The 16,766-nt window shown below is 39.5% G+C and overlaps 2 protein-coding genes across 2 annotated transcripts in view; both read right to left on the bottom strand.

Annotated features, from left to right (window-relative positions):
* LOC131685854 (uncharacterized) overlaps window positions 1–16,766 on the bottom strand; it is an 80,428-nt gene that overhangs the window by 47,771 nt on the left and 15,891 nt on the right. The gene's annotated exons all lie outside the window — the stretch shown is intronic.
* Window positions 12,080–16,445, bottom strand: LOC131685848 (extracellular matrix-binding protein EbhA-like). Its single transcript, XM_058969848.1, has 2 exons — window positions 16,330–16,445; window positions 12,080–16,261 (listed from the first exon to the last, which is right to left on the bottom strand). The coding sequence occupies exon 2, from the start codon at window positions 16,213–16,215 to the stop codon at window positions 12,364–12,366; it is 3,852 nt and encodes a 1,283-aa protein (XP_058825831.1). The 5' UTR covers window positions 16,216–16,261; window positions 16,330–16,445; the 3' UTR covers window positions 12,080–12,363.

Genomic DNA, 16,766 nt, shown 5'->3' with positions numbered 1-16,766 from the left:
CAAACTGGATCAGAATGTCAAGGGCTTTCCGATGAAGAACAGAACAATGCAGAATTATCCCACCAGGTGGCACTAGGGAGTAGGGAAATGACCTATAGTTAACTTATATATTGGGTCATATCTCATGATCGGGAACACTTAGCGGGGTGGACGCTTCGACAAAGTAAATCCTAAAATCCAGGGCTTTCCGATGGAGCATATTTTAATTGTGAATTCTTCCAGTGGGTGGCGCTATAGTGCCTGAGCATTTTTGATACATTTGATATTGGGGCATACCTCGTGGGTGGAAACACTTGACGGGATAGTCTTCGACAAAGTAGACTATATAATCAAGGGCTTGCCAACGGAGAACAGTTTTATTTGTCAGTTTTTGTTGGATTGCAGTCTTCACGAGTCGATCTGTTGTTACAAGAAGATTCTTAATTTTTCTCACGAAAAACATTGATCGATTACAGCGCTACCTAGGTCTGAAAATGTGAAACTGATGCATTTCTCCATACATTTGGTCAATTTTTCCCATACAAACTTTGAGCCATTTGCGGAACCACTTCCAGTGTACCAAATGAGCTGAAATCTTCAGGGAAGCTTATTAGCCACCCAAACTATCATATTCAGCTGCAAGGTTTGAAATTTCGCACTTTGCATTTTTTTCATACAACTTTGGGCCACTCTAATACCCCAGGTAATAGACGTTTACACTGATTTTTACATAAATTTTGTAGCCCAAATGTCCATCAGCTGTGGTCATATTGTAGACAGCATAGCCGGGTAAACATATCTGGGTTTTAAGTATATTCAAAGGCAATTTTGAATCGCAGAATAGTGGGCTTATTCATGAATACTTGGTACGCTGGACTATAACCATTCGAAATGAAAACATTACTGTACATTATGTGTATTATAGAGTCCCGTGCAGAGGAATGCGCAACGCTGCCTAAAATGATGCCATCTTCTTTGTTTCTGGCACCGATAATTTTTGCTGCAATTTTGAGTGACTTCAACCGAGTTACACAAATTAATATGGAGTGAATTGAAAACCCACTGTTTCGTGGCTTATAGCACTTTATTCTTGATACTATTCCGTGTAATTTATTTTACATTGTTACAAAAAAGCATAATAAACTGAATACAGTGTCTTGTTTCGACGATTGAAATATTTCGCCATGATATTAACTAATACATTTCTTGCTTGTTCTCCGAAAGAAGAATATTTCAATATTAATTCGTCAAAAGGGCGAAAGTGTTTTTTGTAAACAAACTTGTTTCGCTCATTAGTCTGCTGCAGAGTGGAATTTCATGAAAAATATGCGTTAATGTAAATTATTACCCTTCGTAGAAGTAATTTCAATTGTTTTCTGCTTTAAAATTACAGTAAATTAAGAAAAACCATCAAAACAAAAGTTTGTTTACAAATCTTATTCGCCCTTTTGCAAATTTAATATGGATTTGTTTACTTTGCACGATAGGTAGCCCTCTGACTGTTCGATAGGTAGATTTGGGTTCACTCTGTGCGAGCCTTTATAACACAAACAAGCAGAGTTAAAAATATTCAAATTCATTGAATCATATTCAGCCGCATTCATTTTCAATATTCAGTGACGCAGCTGAAAACGTCAAACGAACAAACCACCCATTCATCTATGCAGATTTTCATTCGTCTCCGATTATTACACGAAGCGAACGTGCAGCAACGAATCAAACGCATCAATGTAAGCGATGACAATTGTTGTTTTATATGCTTTACCGGCATTTGAAAACATTTTCCTAGATAATTAGTGAAATGAATATATTGTACGATATTCAACTGAATGAATAACATGGATATTTGAATGAATATTTTTTCTATTTACCGCGAGTAGCATCAGGTTCATTTTCAGCCGTCAAAAAAGAGCTTCGATTATTTTTAACTCTGCAAACAAGGCCTTTGGCAACAAGTAGCCGCTAGCCGGCGCTACTATCGGCCAATAGGCTTCCAGTAATCGAAATATGAACTTTGCGTGCACCTATGGATAAAGTAAAGTTCAATCGGAAATTCTGGTTGGTTCTAATTGGTATTCGTAATTCGTATTCCGGCCGATTTCCCGAAAAAGCTTAACTGTGTAGTATTCCGGCACCAATAAGACAACTAATTCTAATTACAATCGGTTGTATCGCTGGAGCTGAAATACTAACTACAACTACATCTACTTCAAGAAATAAACATTAAGTGCGTACCCTGGAGCAAATTGGTACATACGAATTTGTGGCAAGTTAATACAGATATATATTAACTGAATTCAACATTTTGTCGTCGATACGGTAATTCCAAAGATGGAATCAAATAATGAGTTATTGCTCAAAAATTATAAATTTGATTCCAATTTATCAGTATGGCAAATGACATAACACGGAATCTTGCTTTCAAACAACAGTACTGCGGGGTAGTGCCAAATTTCGCTGCTTACCAAATTGGTCATCAAATCCACATCCATCCAAAATTGTCGGGGTAAGTCAAAAAATATTGCAACGAATTAACAAAAGAGGCTATCCTAGAATTATAGGACATTTCCACATTGTTCGACGCGGAATACTTCTAGTAAATTTATAATAAACGTCTTGAAACAAGCAATTTCATTGTCCAACAATAAATTATAAAGTTAATTAACATTTCGTGTTACTGTTTCTAAGAACAATATTAGAAATGTTGAAATGTATTAAAAAATATCATTTTTATAAGTTAAGCACAACCCCCACACAGTCTACTCCCGCCCTCCCCTTATTTACAGACTAAGTGAATTGAATTCCAAGTGCATTCACGTTCATGCATTTCACTATACTGCCTATGCTCGCAAGTCAGTCCCATGAAGATAGGAAATCCCATAGAAAACGGGGCAAATAGGCGATCTTGGGTAGTATACAGTCGTGATTCGCTAGTTGGACCGACTGACAAATGTCAAAAACTCTCCAAAGATGTTGGCAGTGTAAATGCATCTGTTCTTATCTCTAAATATCGTCAGATTGATTGTCAAAGTAAATTTGGCACGAGATTTTGATGTTCAGATGCTTTTTAGTTGGACAATGGTCCAACTAGCGGAGGTCCAACTAAAAAGCGGTCCAGTTAAAAAGTGTCCAACCAGCGAATCACGACTGTGCAACCCACAACACAATATTATCCCTCGAAAATATGATGAACCACCGGATGAAATGAGATGGTGATGATGTAACAGGTGTGATCTGTGTCCTGCCATGCGTACCTATTAGCAATTAAATCCAGCGTTTTTGAACTAAGCGCTGTGTGATAAACCATTATCGTTGTGATCTTTTTACTACTGGTCCTGAATTAAAAACTTTGTGCGAGAAAAATACACGCATTTTCGTTCTTCTCGAATCGTAGTTTCCACAGTCCCCACAATCATCACCATTTGTTCGCAGCGATTTTCGATTTTCGTTGGACACTATCATTAGCTTTCGTATTGGCCTCCACATATAAAAATTTTCGGGCTTTTACAAGCTTCAAAGCCAATGAAATTCAGCTTCTTGCTAGCATCCCATCAATCGGATCCTGGGACACATCATGCCCAGCTTGACATAATGCTACATCTTCCAGTTCAATGCAAGCTGCTTAGATGCACTAATTTTTACTTCCACGCAGAAATCATACAGCATAATCAAAACTGTGGGTAATTGAATACAAACAAATACTGTTCATTGTATCAAACGACAAAATAATTGGTGTGAATCGAGGTTTGAAAGTATATTTTCATTAAAGTTACAATAAACTTTTAATTTCAATAATTGTTTTCATTTCTGTAAACTTTAAAAAAATGTTATTGAATTCAATCAAATAATTTATTGTCTCACAACCGATAGTTTTATTTATTGAGCTCAATCCATAATTTTATTTAAAATAAAAATCTTTCACGAGTCGAATCAAAATTCACGCAGAACACTTCTGCATAACATTTATCGCGAGATCCTATTCTTTACATTTTCCTTTGTTTTGCCTCCTTTCTGCGAATAGCAACGTTGGCGTCAGTTGGAAGAAGTTACCAAATATAGACACTCGCTGTAAACCGAAACGATAAGTTTCCATTTCCTAACCTGTTTACCAACCGCCGGTGCGGTGTTGTGTTATTATGACGGTTAGTAAATTGCTTATACCCACGCCCGGTGCTGATAGTCTTAGAGCGTACGAACGAACGGTTGGTTTCAAAATTGTCCAATGAAAGACGTTCGTTGGACCAATTTGGACAACGTCCAAATAATCGTTCAACAAACGTCCATGGTTGGACCCGTGTTGAACGTTTTTGAAACAATTTTTTGGACGTCTCAGTGGGTAAGAACGGTTGGTTTCAAAATCGTTCAATGAGGGACGTTCGTTGGACCAACGTTGTTGAACGGTTATTTGAACGCCGTACTACGTTGGTCCAACCTAGGATAGGATCCGCCAGCTGGCTTCTTATATTTTACTAATCCCTGTTGAAAACGACATACCCCCACTCGACCAATGTTGCCAAAATATTTGTTTTGTTTCGGTCGTATATTTGTTCTGATTAAAATATTCTATATTATGTACCAATTTCATGGAAAAATCAAAGATTTAGTCTTTATATCCGCATTTAAACGATCATAACGTTTTTTCCATCGGAATACAGCAAAACAAAATAATATATATTCGTTGTTGGACATTACGAAAAATATCTTCACGCCTCTTCATTTTTGTAAGTTGCTTTCTGAGTCAAGCAACCTCTGTCACAAGAATAATTTTCTCTGTTCGGATTTATTTTAAATATTCTAAAACTACTTTTCTGCAAGGTTTAATTTTTGTTTTGGAGGAATGTATAGGTTTTTACATGTGATTGTTTCGGAGAAAACAGCAGTAGAAAATACACTCTCCTATTTACACCGATGATCGATTCAGTTGAAAACTGTACAATTCAACTGTATCGATAATACCAAAGGAAGAACAAGAAGCGACTTCCGGGATAACTTTCTCCCTGTTTGCTCAGTACTTCCAATTTACTCGGTACTGGAACAAAGACAATTTTTACATGATGTTCAAAATATTTTCATACTTACGCTACACAGCCTGTTGATTTCGAAAAGAGGCATTTCCGCATTACTCCGCACACAGAACAGAATCCACGATAACCGCGCTACCGGATCTCTCGGGAATTTCAGTTCTGGATAATATGTTTGATTTCGTCTGCCAAATAATGCCTGCACTTCATAATTACAGACGGATGTTATAGAAAGAAAGCGGTATCTCGAGAAAACAAAAAAATCAACACGGTTAACAATCGTCGTTTTATATTTGATATCACAATATGACAACACTTCCAAGCAGCCCTTTGGTACTTTTAGTTTCCAAGCCGAAGGTTTGCCTATGTCACTTTCGTCCAATCACGAGCTGGTTCAGAATTGGTTCAAAAACAGAAGACAGAGCTGGCGGATCCTATCCTAGGGTCCAACGAACGTCCTTCATTGAACAATTTTGAAACTAACCGTTCCTAAGGGGTATGCGCTGATTCATTTCGACTCATTTTTGTTCCAACGTAGATATCCTTGCTCCATTTCGATAGATCTTTTCATCTGCAGAATGTTTAGTATCAGAGAAAGCAGCGGGGAAAAAACCGACAGCGGATGCAATGTGTCACCAATCAATCATAAAAGTACTTGTGTAAATCTGGTCGGTCAGTTTCACTGAGCATCGCGGGCCCCTGTCCGGCTTGACCGGGTTCATAAATATTAAAATATGAATCAGGTTTCAAATCTGCATCATTCGCACCGAACTGGACAGAGCTGAGCTGAATGGGAGTTAGGTGCCAGCCTGTGCTACTATGCGTTTGTCGTTTTTATCGTTATTCACCTTTCCGAATGATGACAGCTTGACGATAGTAACCGAGATGAGAGCATCACAGTATGACTGGAAGGCGACCGCTCAGTTCAGTCAATTTATATGCAACCTACAAAAAGGCCCTCAGCAGGCCATGCCACTTGTTACGCCGATTATGCGTTGGAATTCACGGGTGGGGCAGCTGGAGCGATTTGACGTGGAAAGTGAAACCATTCGGCTAGCGTTGCTAACATGCTGTGCTGCATCTGACAGGTTGGTATGAGAGAATGTCATTTCGACAGTGTTTTGTTTCCAATTTTAAGCTCAATTCGGAAGTTTTGTTTTCGCACCAGGAAAAGGCCGCGTAATTTAAGACTAGGGTGTTTGAGCCAGCTGGCAACATGTACATTTTGTTCTTCTTCTGGTTAGCTCTAGTTTAAAAAAATTAAAGGGTTGTGCAGGACACGACCACGGTGACATTGAAAATGTAATGTGCAATATAATTCGCGGCGTCGGCGGTAAAACATGATGAGTCTTGTTCAATCAACGACCATGCGGTAAACTTGGGTGGAAAGCCCAACTCGTACCAGCAGAAGGCAATGGATTCTTCACATTTCTAGGGCTCAACATTTTCGGTACACACAAATTTTAATCTTTTATGCGGAACGAGTACCTAAAAAAATCGAAATGAGCAAGAGTGTGTCTGTGTGAATACACCGAGCTTCAAGGTGTTCCATGAAGCTCAAAACCAGAGTTAAAAATATTCAAATTCATTGAATGAAAATTGATCATATTCAGCCGCATTCATTTTCAATATTCAGCGACGCAGCTGAAAACGTCAAACGAACAAACCGACCATTCATCCATGCAGATTTTCATTCGTCTCTGATTATTAAGAGGCACTTACACGTTCAATATTTTTGTCAATACTAAAGAGTATTGACAAAACTATTGTACGTGTAATGGAAAAAAGTTGTATTTACGATGTGGATTTCAAACGGGACTGAAATATTGTAACAATATCGTCAATACTGGTATTGACAAAATATTGAACGTGTAAGGGCCGCTTTACACGAAGCGACCGTGCAGTAACGATACAACCGCATCAAAGTAGGCCCTGGCACAATGTAAGCGATGATGATTGTTGTTTCATTTGCTTTACCGGCATTTGAAAACCTAATCCTAGATAATTAGTGAATGAATATATTGTACGATATTCAACTGAGTGCATAACATGGATATTTGAATGAATATTTTTTTCTATTTACCGCGAGTCGTATCAGGTTCATTTTCAGTCGTCAAAAAAGAGATTCGATTATTTTTAACTCTGCTCAAAACAATCGGTTTTCCAAATTTGAAAACCGTCGATTTGTTTTTTTTGTCGGTTTATAAACTCCAGTATCGCAAAAAGCAGCGCGGTACTAGATTCACCGCAACGGCATGCTCTCAACTAGCACTGAGTACCGTAACTATCAAGTTATGGTGTGCAAAGCAGTACACAGCGCACTGCATAATTTAAATATATTTGTCGGCTACTGCTATCGTCTCCGCTCCGACATTCGACCAGGGAATGAGCTCGCCCGAGCAATGCTGAAAGTTATATACCGAGGATGACGTCATGGGCAAAATCAATACAGCCAATCAGAGCCATGGAAAGGAGACATCACGAACGCTTGGCCGCTGGATGCCTAGACCTGTCGTCGTTCCCACCCCCCAGCGGTGGCAGTGATCAAATGCAGCACTCATCGCAGCGCATGGTCAACATGCCTGACTGCTACTGCTGTTCTTCACGGCCCAACGTGCGACGAGAGAATGAACTCGCTCGAGGAATGATATTCTTTAAATAGTCGAGGATGACGTCATTCATAGAAGCGTAGTGTGCTGTGTGCTCAAATCTGTCGTACGAGTCGCTATAGGCACGATGTTACTTGTCTGGCAAAAGAGCAACAACTGATTCAAACAGGCACGCGGCACATTTTGTTATAACTTTTCGTGTTCGTTTGAGTCACTAAGGTGCTCCCTATTGACGGCTCTATGTACGCTTCCTGCCACAACTTTGTCAGATGTTTTGCTCGATTCATGCTAAAATTCTACCAGGTAGGAATTGCCAGGATCTTTGCACGGTTAATTTCCGAGGCCAGGGTTTTGCACGGTTTCTGTCAGAATTTTCCAGAAAACGCGAGCGAAACCGTGTTCGCCCTAGTTCAGCTAACCCGACAGGCTGCGCGCAGAAATCTGACAGGGCTGATAAACCAATGACTTACAGAACTATCTCTGCCAGAAAACTCGAGCAAAACCCTGGCACAACTCGGAAATAAATCGTGCAAAGATCCTGGCAATTCCTACCTGGTAGAATTTTAGCACGAATCGAGCAAAACATCTGACAAAGTTGTGGCAGAAAGCGTACAGAAATCCTGGCCGTGCATTCCTGGCTGGATTCTGACCAAAAGTGAGCAGCATCGGTTAGTTTAACCGCTTCTGTCAGAAACGGTTGTTGTATTCCCAGTGAGCAAATTTTCTGGCAGAGACCGCTCTGCTAGATTTCTGTAAGTCTTGGGTTGGCAGCCCTGTCAGATTTCTGCGCGTATCCTGTCGGGTTAGTTGAGCTAGGGCGAACTCGGTTTCGCTTGCGTTTTCTGGCAAATTTTAAAAGGAACCGAGCAAAACCCTGGCATAACTCGGACATAAACTGAACAAATATCCTGGCAATTCCTACCTGGTAGAATTTAGCACGAATCGAGCAAAACATCTGACAAATATGTGGCAGGAAGCGTGCAGAGATCTTGGCCGTACATTTCTGGCTGAATTCTGGATATTCTGGATGAAAGTGGTTGATTTAACCGCTTCTGTCAGAAACGGTTGTTGCATTTGAGCGAATTCGTTGCCAGAATTCTCGCTCAAATCGTGCAAAATGCTCGCAGAAACTCTGCCAGCATCAATTTTGCTTTGCTCAACCTTTGCTAACTTTCTGCTTGCCACGCTGACCGGGTTTGAGTGGATTCTCTGCCAGAATTCTCGCACAATTCGCGTAAAATGCTCGAAGAAACTCTGCCGGAATCAATTTCGCTTTGTTCAACTTCTGCTAACTTTCTGTTAGAGTACGATGACTGGGTCACCGTTTACACAGTGTTGCCAAAATTAGCAGACAAAAAAACTTGGTAAGTCGTGCTGCCAAATGGACTGACTTTCTCTTCGCGTGTCTTTATATTTAAAACATCGGAAACCGATTCTAGTTAGAATGGGTTGTGTCACTAGTGCCGGAATACTAACTAAACCAGCCAGAATTCTGATTCATTTGCGGCTGAATTTTACTGGATCCCAGCTCAAATGAAACAGCCAACTCCGAGTATATCGGTTTCTGAATCGGTTGCTGCATTTGAGCTGGAATCCATCATACTGACTGCAACCAGGATTCCGAATGGTTTGACCGGGTTATTGAGTTACCCAACTTCCCTCTAAGAACGGTTGGTTTCAAAATCGTTCAATGAACCACGTTCGTTGGACCAACGATGGACGACGTGCAAATAACCGTTCATCAGACGTCGATGGTTGGACCCATGTTGAACGATTTTGAAACAATTTTTGAAGTAGAATATTTCTAACGTTTCAATATGGGGGTCCCTTTTCAAAAATTTCTGCTGAGATATTTTCCCAGTTTTCAAATGCAAATAACTTCCGTTGTACTGATCGAAATCGCTATATTTTTGCACTATCCGATCGGTAATATGTGCACATATATTGTATTTGAACCCGTAAAATGTACGTCTATTATAGATAACGAAAATAATGTAATTTGTAAAGGTGGTAATTATCTGCGCTGATTGGTCCATACAATTCAACCAAGCAGCGAGCGTTGCTAGCACTGCCTCTTTTTTACGAAATGAACTTCGCCAGGTATAAAAACGGCACATAAGAGAAAATTCGTCAGTTTGCTTTCTGACCTCGTAGTAGCTGCTACGTTTTGTGTCAGCTCAAACTCTTCGGTTGGAATATATTCAATGACTGCCTCCAGGCATCGTTCCATCCAATGCAATGATCATACAATGATCAGCGCACATCGCAGAAAAGGCAGAACGCTCTTTTTTCGGAGTTCAATACGCGGATTGCAAGTGTGCGCGTGTGAAGGGGTGGTTGAGTGCGAAAGACTGCGCTCTCTTGCTCTTTAAATTATGCGTGGCGGGCTCAGATAAATTCATCATTTCTTGAGCGTTTTTTCAAAACGTCATATCTGCAATGAGTTACTCTCTTTGTTTACTTTCTCTTCTGTTAATAATTCGGTCTCTTTAACATTTATCCCTCAGCTCTTTGCATAATATGCTAGCTAAAACCACCGTCTTTCGATCTGTACTGTAAAATAAGTGAAAAGTGTTATAGTGACACCGTAACAATCGAAAGAGAAAGTATAAACAGAGAGTAACTCATTGCAGATATGACGTTTTGAAAAAACGCTCAAGATTTGTTTAATTTTCTTTTGGTAAGCGGTAGTACGATTGACGATGACGATTTTAATAGCATTGGTTGTTGTGTGAAGGAGATGATGTTGGCTTATTGGATACTGATACAATATGTTTCTGCCGTTCATTTGGGGCAACCTGGGATAACTTTTTACATATCATCTATGTATATGCTGTTATAAACACAGTTTAATTGTATAACTGCTGCATGTATGACGGGATTTGTACATCCACATTAAGATCGGTTTATTTTATGTTCAGCTAAATGATTTTACACTTATTTCGCAGTTCAACTAGTGAAATGCTCCATTAAAAGTAATGTCCTGGCACCAGCGATACCAGATTTACAGACATTTCAGTAATAAGGAACAGGAATTCTACAGACTTTTGATAGCCTCCTACAGACGTAGTTAGAAATCTACAGACTTTTAAAAGAGTAATAGTATTTAGCAAAATTGAACTAGAATAACTGTATTCGTCTACGAGTGATTCCTTCATTAATAGTATTCTAATTTCAATCAATTTTTAAATTAATATTCTAGTGTAACTAGGATTTACTCAACCATCTAGAGACATTTACAGACATTTTAATAATTCTTCTACAGACATTTCATAAAAACATGTGGCATCGCTGCTTGGCACTACATTCGTTGTGGGATATTATCATACGTGGCAATTGCAGGCTTATTGCGAAAACTCCACGCTAAGAAACCTGCTTGGTGAAGGTTTGAACATATTATGTATACGGCATTCGCCTTAACTCTCTAATGCTGACATTCCACGCGCAAATGCCCTTCTGCTGGCTATTAACTGTAGAGTAAGTACAATTTACAGTAAGTCCAAAACTTTTTTTTTATCCGATTTGGCCCTTAATTTACTTTATTTGTACATGTCATACTTTAAAGTGGCCTATTTATAAAAATATTCACCAAGACGAATGTATTTTGATCCCACTATACATATGTGTAATGAAATATTCAATAATCAGGGCCGGTGGGTAATGCGAGTAGTTAAAAGGTAGCACTATCCACTTGAAAATAATCGAGTTGATAATTATTAGGGTTCGCAGTACCGACCCTTTTTGGCAAGAACCGGTACTACGGTACGGAGGCCCTCAGTACCGGTAGTACCGGTAAAGTACCGGTACTCGAATATTTTTTTTTAAATTCGAAAAAAGCCTCAAACTGAAATTGAATGCTCAAACTGATGATCTTATTCTCAGATGATTGATTTGTGCTGATCAAAAAACATGTTTATTGTTTTTAATTGCTTCGGAATGGCAAGACTTATTTCACAGAAGATATTTTTCATATAGGGCAACTTCTTTTATTTCGAAATCTAGGCCACTTTGAAATCAATAACTGCTAAGTTGTGCGACTTTCGTCGATTTGAACAGATGGTAAATGTATGAAACCCTATATACAAAAGTAAATCAAAGCGAGAATGGCAGTAAATCCGAGCAGGTTAATCGCATTTCCTCTCTTGCTTTTCTGAAAATTGGTTCCGACCTTTATGTCGTTTGCCTACTATTCTCTAATGCACATCAAGGCTCCTTGCTTTCTTGTAAACTATGGAGTTTTGCTGAATTTTCAATTTTCAGTGGGTCGTGGGACCCGTGTTGAACGATTTTGAAATAGTTTTTTGGGTTTCTCACTGGGTTCGATCTGTATCAAATTAACAAATGAAAAATATTATTTCAAAGTATGTTCGAGCAACGTGGAGCAACTGTTAAACAGTTATGGTTTAACAAAGTGCCTAATCTTCTGAAGTGTAAATATTTCGGATTAGATTTATTTTAAACAACAATTCGTTATATTGATTTTTAGTAATTATTTGAATAATTTTTGATTTAAAAACTTAATATTAATTCCTTGAAATTTGAATACATATTCATATTGGATTTGATTTTTATTGTAAGAACTGGATTTTTAAACTAAGAAAATGGCTTGTAACCTCAATAATATTTTAGAGAACTAAATTCTATTCAATGAACTCATGAATTGTATTCCAGCCTCAAATCGGTATTCCCTGCTACATCACAAACATAATGTATTTCCAAACTGTATACTGTTGATAAATAATCTTGATATAATTCTACATTATTTCGTTGTACTGTTGACTATACTCGCTACGGAACTGATCAGATTCAAAAAATCCTTCATCAACACGACTAGTCGATATATTCAAGTTTCCAATTTGCTGATTCAACACCTGTTGCTCGACAGTGGTGTTAAACTGTTCAACTTCGTTTATTTGTTCTTGGACAAACTCCACGCACCGGGAAAAACGACGATCTAGGCTGCATCCCTGCTCGAATGTCTGCTTCGCGTCAGATAGTTTAGCAACAGCCTTCCTAAACATTTCCTTCGCCCGTTCATAGCTTTCTGTCTGTTGCAACTTCTTTCCGCTTTCGAACAGTTTAACTCCATCCAGCTGCATTTTTATACCCTGGTTGAATAGCTCATTTCCTTCCAGCTTCAAACCACAGGCTTCGCTCAATCTCCTGACCACTTGATCAGTCGGTACAATACTACAAGCTTCTTTCACCATACTATCTACCTGTTTGAACTTGCTGGTCGCTTCTTCGACCTTGTCCTCATTTTCCGCTAACCAAGCATCATCCCATAGCTTGTCAGCTAACATTTTCACACATTTCCCTTCCAACTGACGGTATAAGGCTTTGTTCGTGTCAACAGATGATTTGTCGTATGCTTGATGGAATTTCACTTTCGCCTCTTCATATCGGCCTTGTTCGAACATAATGTTACCTTCACTAAACAAATCAACTGCATCTTCTTCCGCTTTAGCCCTATCTTTGTTGGTTGAATATGTTTGATACTGTGATATACTGCAAGCCGCTTGATACTTTTCTTTAGCTTCTCTATACCTGCCTTGATTGAATAAGACATCTCCTTCGCAGCTAAGCTTACCGGCTTTTACTTCAAGTTTGACCTTTTCCAAGTTCGCTTTATATTTGCCAAGCTGAGACATATCGTTAGCTTTCTGATATTTACTTTGAGCATCATTGTATCTACCTTGACGGAATAATTTATCTCCTTCTGCATTCAATTCTGATGCTGCCAATTCTGTCGTGGCTCGTTTATTGTTGGAATGGTATTGCTCACGATCTTTTTCTACTTTTGATGCGTCGTAGGCCTGTTGATAATGGCTTTTAGCTTCCTGATATTTGCCCTGCTCGAACGATACGTCACCCTGAGAGTTAAGGCTTTGTGCACTGATTTCGATGTTCGCCTTCGCAATGTTAGCTTTATATTTTTCATATTCCTTACAGATTGGCCCAGACTCCGACGAGGTAAACAGGCGAATAATAAAATTTGTCGGCCGATTACATTTGTTATAAGCTTCCTGGTATTTGCGTTGTGCTTCGATGTAGTTCCCTTGATGAAACAAATGGTCTCCTTTTGCATTTAATGTGGCTGCATCAAACTCTGCTTTAGCTTTCTTAATATTGCTCTCGTATTTAGTTTGATTGGTTTTCTCTACAGATGTATCGTAAGCTTGTTGGTAATATTGTTCTGCGTCCTGGTATTTTCCCTGATTGAACAGCTTATCGCCCTTGTAGTTAAAGTTTTGTGCCCGGTGTTCAGCACTGGCTATTAATTTGTTCGCTTGATACTTGTCTCGCTCTTTGATGAGCTGAGATTTATTATAAGCTTGTTGATATTTCTGCTGGGCTTCGTTATAATGATGTTGATCCAATAAATCATCTCCTTCGGAATTGAGAATTCGTGCTTCTGCTTCAGTTTGTGCCTTTGCTTTGTTAGCTTCATAAATGGCATAGTTGCCGTTGAGCTCTGATTTGTCATAAGCTTGCTGAAATTTTAGCTGAGCGTTAATGTATCTTCCTTGAAGAAACCATTGCACTCCTTCTGAATTTAATTCCACTGCTTCTGACTCAGCCCTAGCTTTACCAATATTCGTCATGTATTTAACGCGTTCCGTTGTGACTTGTGATCCATCGAAGGCTTTTTGGAATTGACTTTCAGCTTCCCGATACCTGCTTTGATTGAACAGATTTTCGCCTTTAGAGTTGACATCTTGTGCCCTGATTTCATTATCTACCTTCTCGCTGTTAGCTTTGTAGTTTGCACGCCTGATGCTGTGCTGCGATTTGCTATAAGCTTGTTGAAACTTGGCTTTCGAATCGCTGTACCGACCTCCCTGGAACAAACGATTCCCTTCCGCATTTAATTCAGCAGCTTCAAACTCTGCTCCAGCTTTAGCGATGTTCGACTTGTATTTATCGTATTCCGTTTTAACTTGTGATGCGTCGTAGGCTTGCTGGAATTGACTCTCAGCTTCCTGATACTTGCCTTGATCGAAGAGGCTTTCACCTTTCGAGTTGAGATCTTGTGCCCGGATTTCAACATCAGCTATTTCTCTGTTAGCTATATATATTTTGCTCTCTATGCTGCGCTGCGATTTGCTATAAGCTTGATGAAACTTGGCTTTCGCATCGCTGTACCGACCTCCCTGGAACAAACGATTCCCTTCCGCATTCAATTCAGCAGCTTCCAACTCTGCTCTAGCTTTAGCAATGTTCGACTTGTATTTATCGTATTCCGTTTTAACTTGTGATGCGTCGTAGGCTTGCTGGAATTGACTCTCAGCTTCCTGATACTTGCCTTGATCGAAGAGGCTTTCACCTTTCGAGTTGAGATCTTGTGCCCGGATTTCAACATCAGCTATTTCTCTGTTAGCTATATATATTTTGCTCTCTATGCTGCGCTGCGATTTGCTATAAGCTTGATGAAACTTGGCTTTCGCATCGCTGTACCGACCTCCCTGGAACAAACGATTCCCTTCCGCATTCAATTCAGCAGCTTCCAACTCTGCTCTAGCTTTAGCAATGTTCGACTTGTATTTATCGTATTCCGTTTTAACTTGTGATGCGTCGTAGGCTTGCTGGAATTGACTCTCAGCTTCCTGATACTTGCCTTGATCGAAGAGGCTTTCGCCTTTAGAGTTGAGATCTTGTGCCCGGATTTCATTATCAACCTTCTCGCTGTTAGCTTTGTAGTTTGCACGCCTGGTGCTGTGCTGCGATTTGCTATAAGCTTGTTGAAACTTGGCTTTCGCATCGCTGTACCGACCTCCCTGGAACAAACGATTCCCTTCCGCATTCAATTCAGCAGCTTTCAACTCTGCTCTAGCTTTAGCAATGTTCGACTTGTATTTATCGTATTCCGTTTTAACTTGTGATGCGTCGTAGGCTTGCTGGAATTGACTCTCAGCTTCCTGACACTTGCCTTGATCGAAGAGACTTTCACCTTTAGAGTTGAGATCTTGTGCCCGGATTTCAACATCAGCTATTTCTCTGTTAGCCATATATATTTCTCTCTGTATGCTGCGCTGCGATTTGCCATAAGCTTGTTGATATTTGCTTTGCGCATCACTGTATCTTCCTTGATGGAACAAACTATCTCCTTCCGAGTTGAGATCAGCTGCATCAACCTCTACTTTTGCTTTATCCCTGTTACTTTTGAATCTCTCTTCTTCGCTGTAACCATTTGTGCATTTACTGTAGGCTTGTTGGAACTTTTCATACGCTTCGTGGTAATTTTCTTGCTGGAATAATTCATTAGCTTCCTGGTCTAGTTGACATGCTTCCTTGTTTTTACTTTTGTTCTCTCGAGCTTCGCTATACGATATCTCATTGCCACTATCGGCGTCAAAATAGTGCGTTTCGCCATGCGTACACAAATCACCATCATTTATAGCTTGATCTGCGAGATAAACCAACGCAGGGATCACGGTCAACCCACTCAGAAATGCTAAAGTTTTTGTTACATTAATATAATAGTAAATTTCAACCACTCCATATTCTGTGTGCCGCCGGTATGTCTCTATTTCATGGCCTGCACGTTGGCGAGCACTCATACGCGATTCGATGGCATCCTTGCTGTAATAGCTAATATGTTTCATTTCATAAATGGTGATTTTTCATTCTTTGCTTATCCGCAGCCAAATGCTGAAATATACTCCAGAAATAAAATAACCACTAAATAGAACACGATTGTCACGAACAGTAACACTCACCAACTCTTTGCATCTCGTCGGAACCCGTTCCGAAACACGAATAATGCTTTTGTTTACCATACTCGCCGCGCTATGAATAATCCTCTGCCAATTCTTAGAAACGATAACGATTTCTTCGGAATCGCCTTATTTTCTGAGTATTGGTGGAGTGGACATGTGCGCCTGCGCAGCTCGTTAAAATATTGTCAATCCCGAGATAAAAATACAGTCGAAAACGAACAACCGAAACATAAACATCGAAGTTTTTTCATTCGCGCGCATCGATGTAAATGAAGTAAGCTCGTATTTCACCCGACACAGCCCGGTGGCGTATGATTGAAAAGTTCAGTTGTGAATTTTGGAAAAAGATTCGCAATACTGCTCGTCTTTCTGATGAAAGCATGATTTATTTGGTTGATGGACGATTGTATTTGGAAGTGAAAACGATTGTTAACATA

This window comes from Topomyia yanbarensis, chromosome 1, assembly GCF_030247195.1.
Source record: "Topomyia yanbarensis strain Yona2022 chromosome 1, ASM3024719v1, whole genome shotgun sequence".
NCBI classification, from domain to species: Eukaryota; Metazoa; Arthropoda; class Insecta; order Diptera; family Culicidae; genus Topomyia; species Topomyia yanbarensis.
This window is presented reverse-complemented; position numbering and strand designations above follow the sequence as displayed.

Excerpts from the sequence above, each read along its gene's own strand:
- LOC131685848 (XM_058969848.1), bottom strand. The coding sequence starts at position 16,215 with ATGAAACATATTAGCTATTACAGCAAGGATGCCATCGAATCGCGTATG.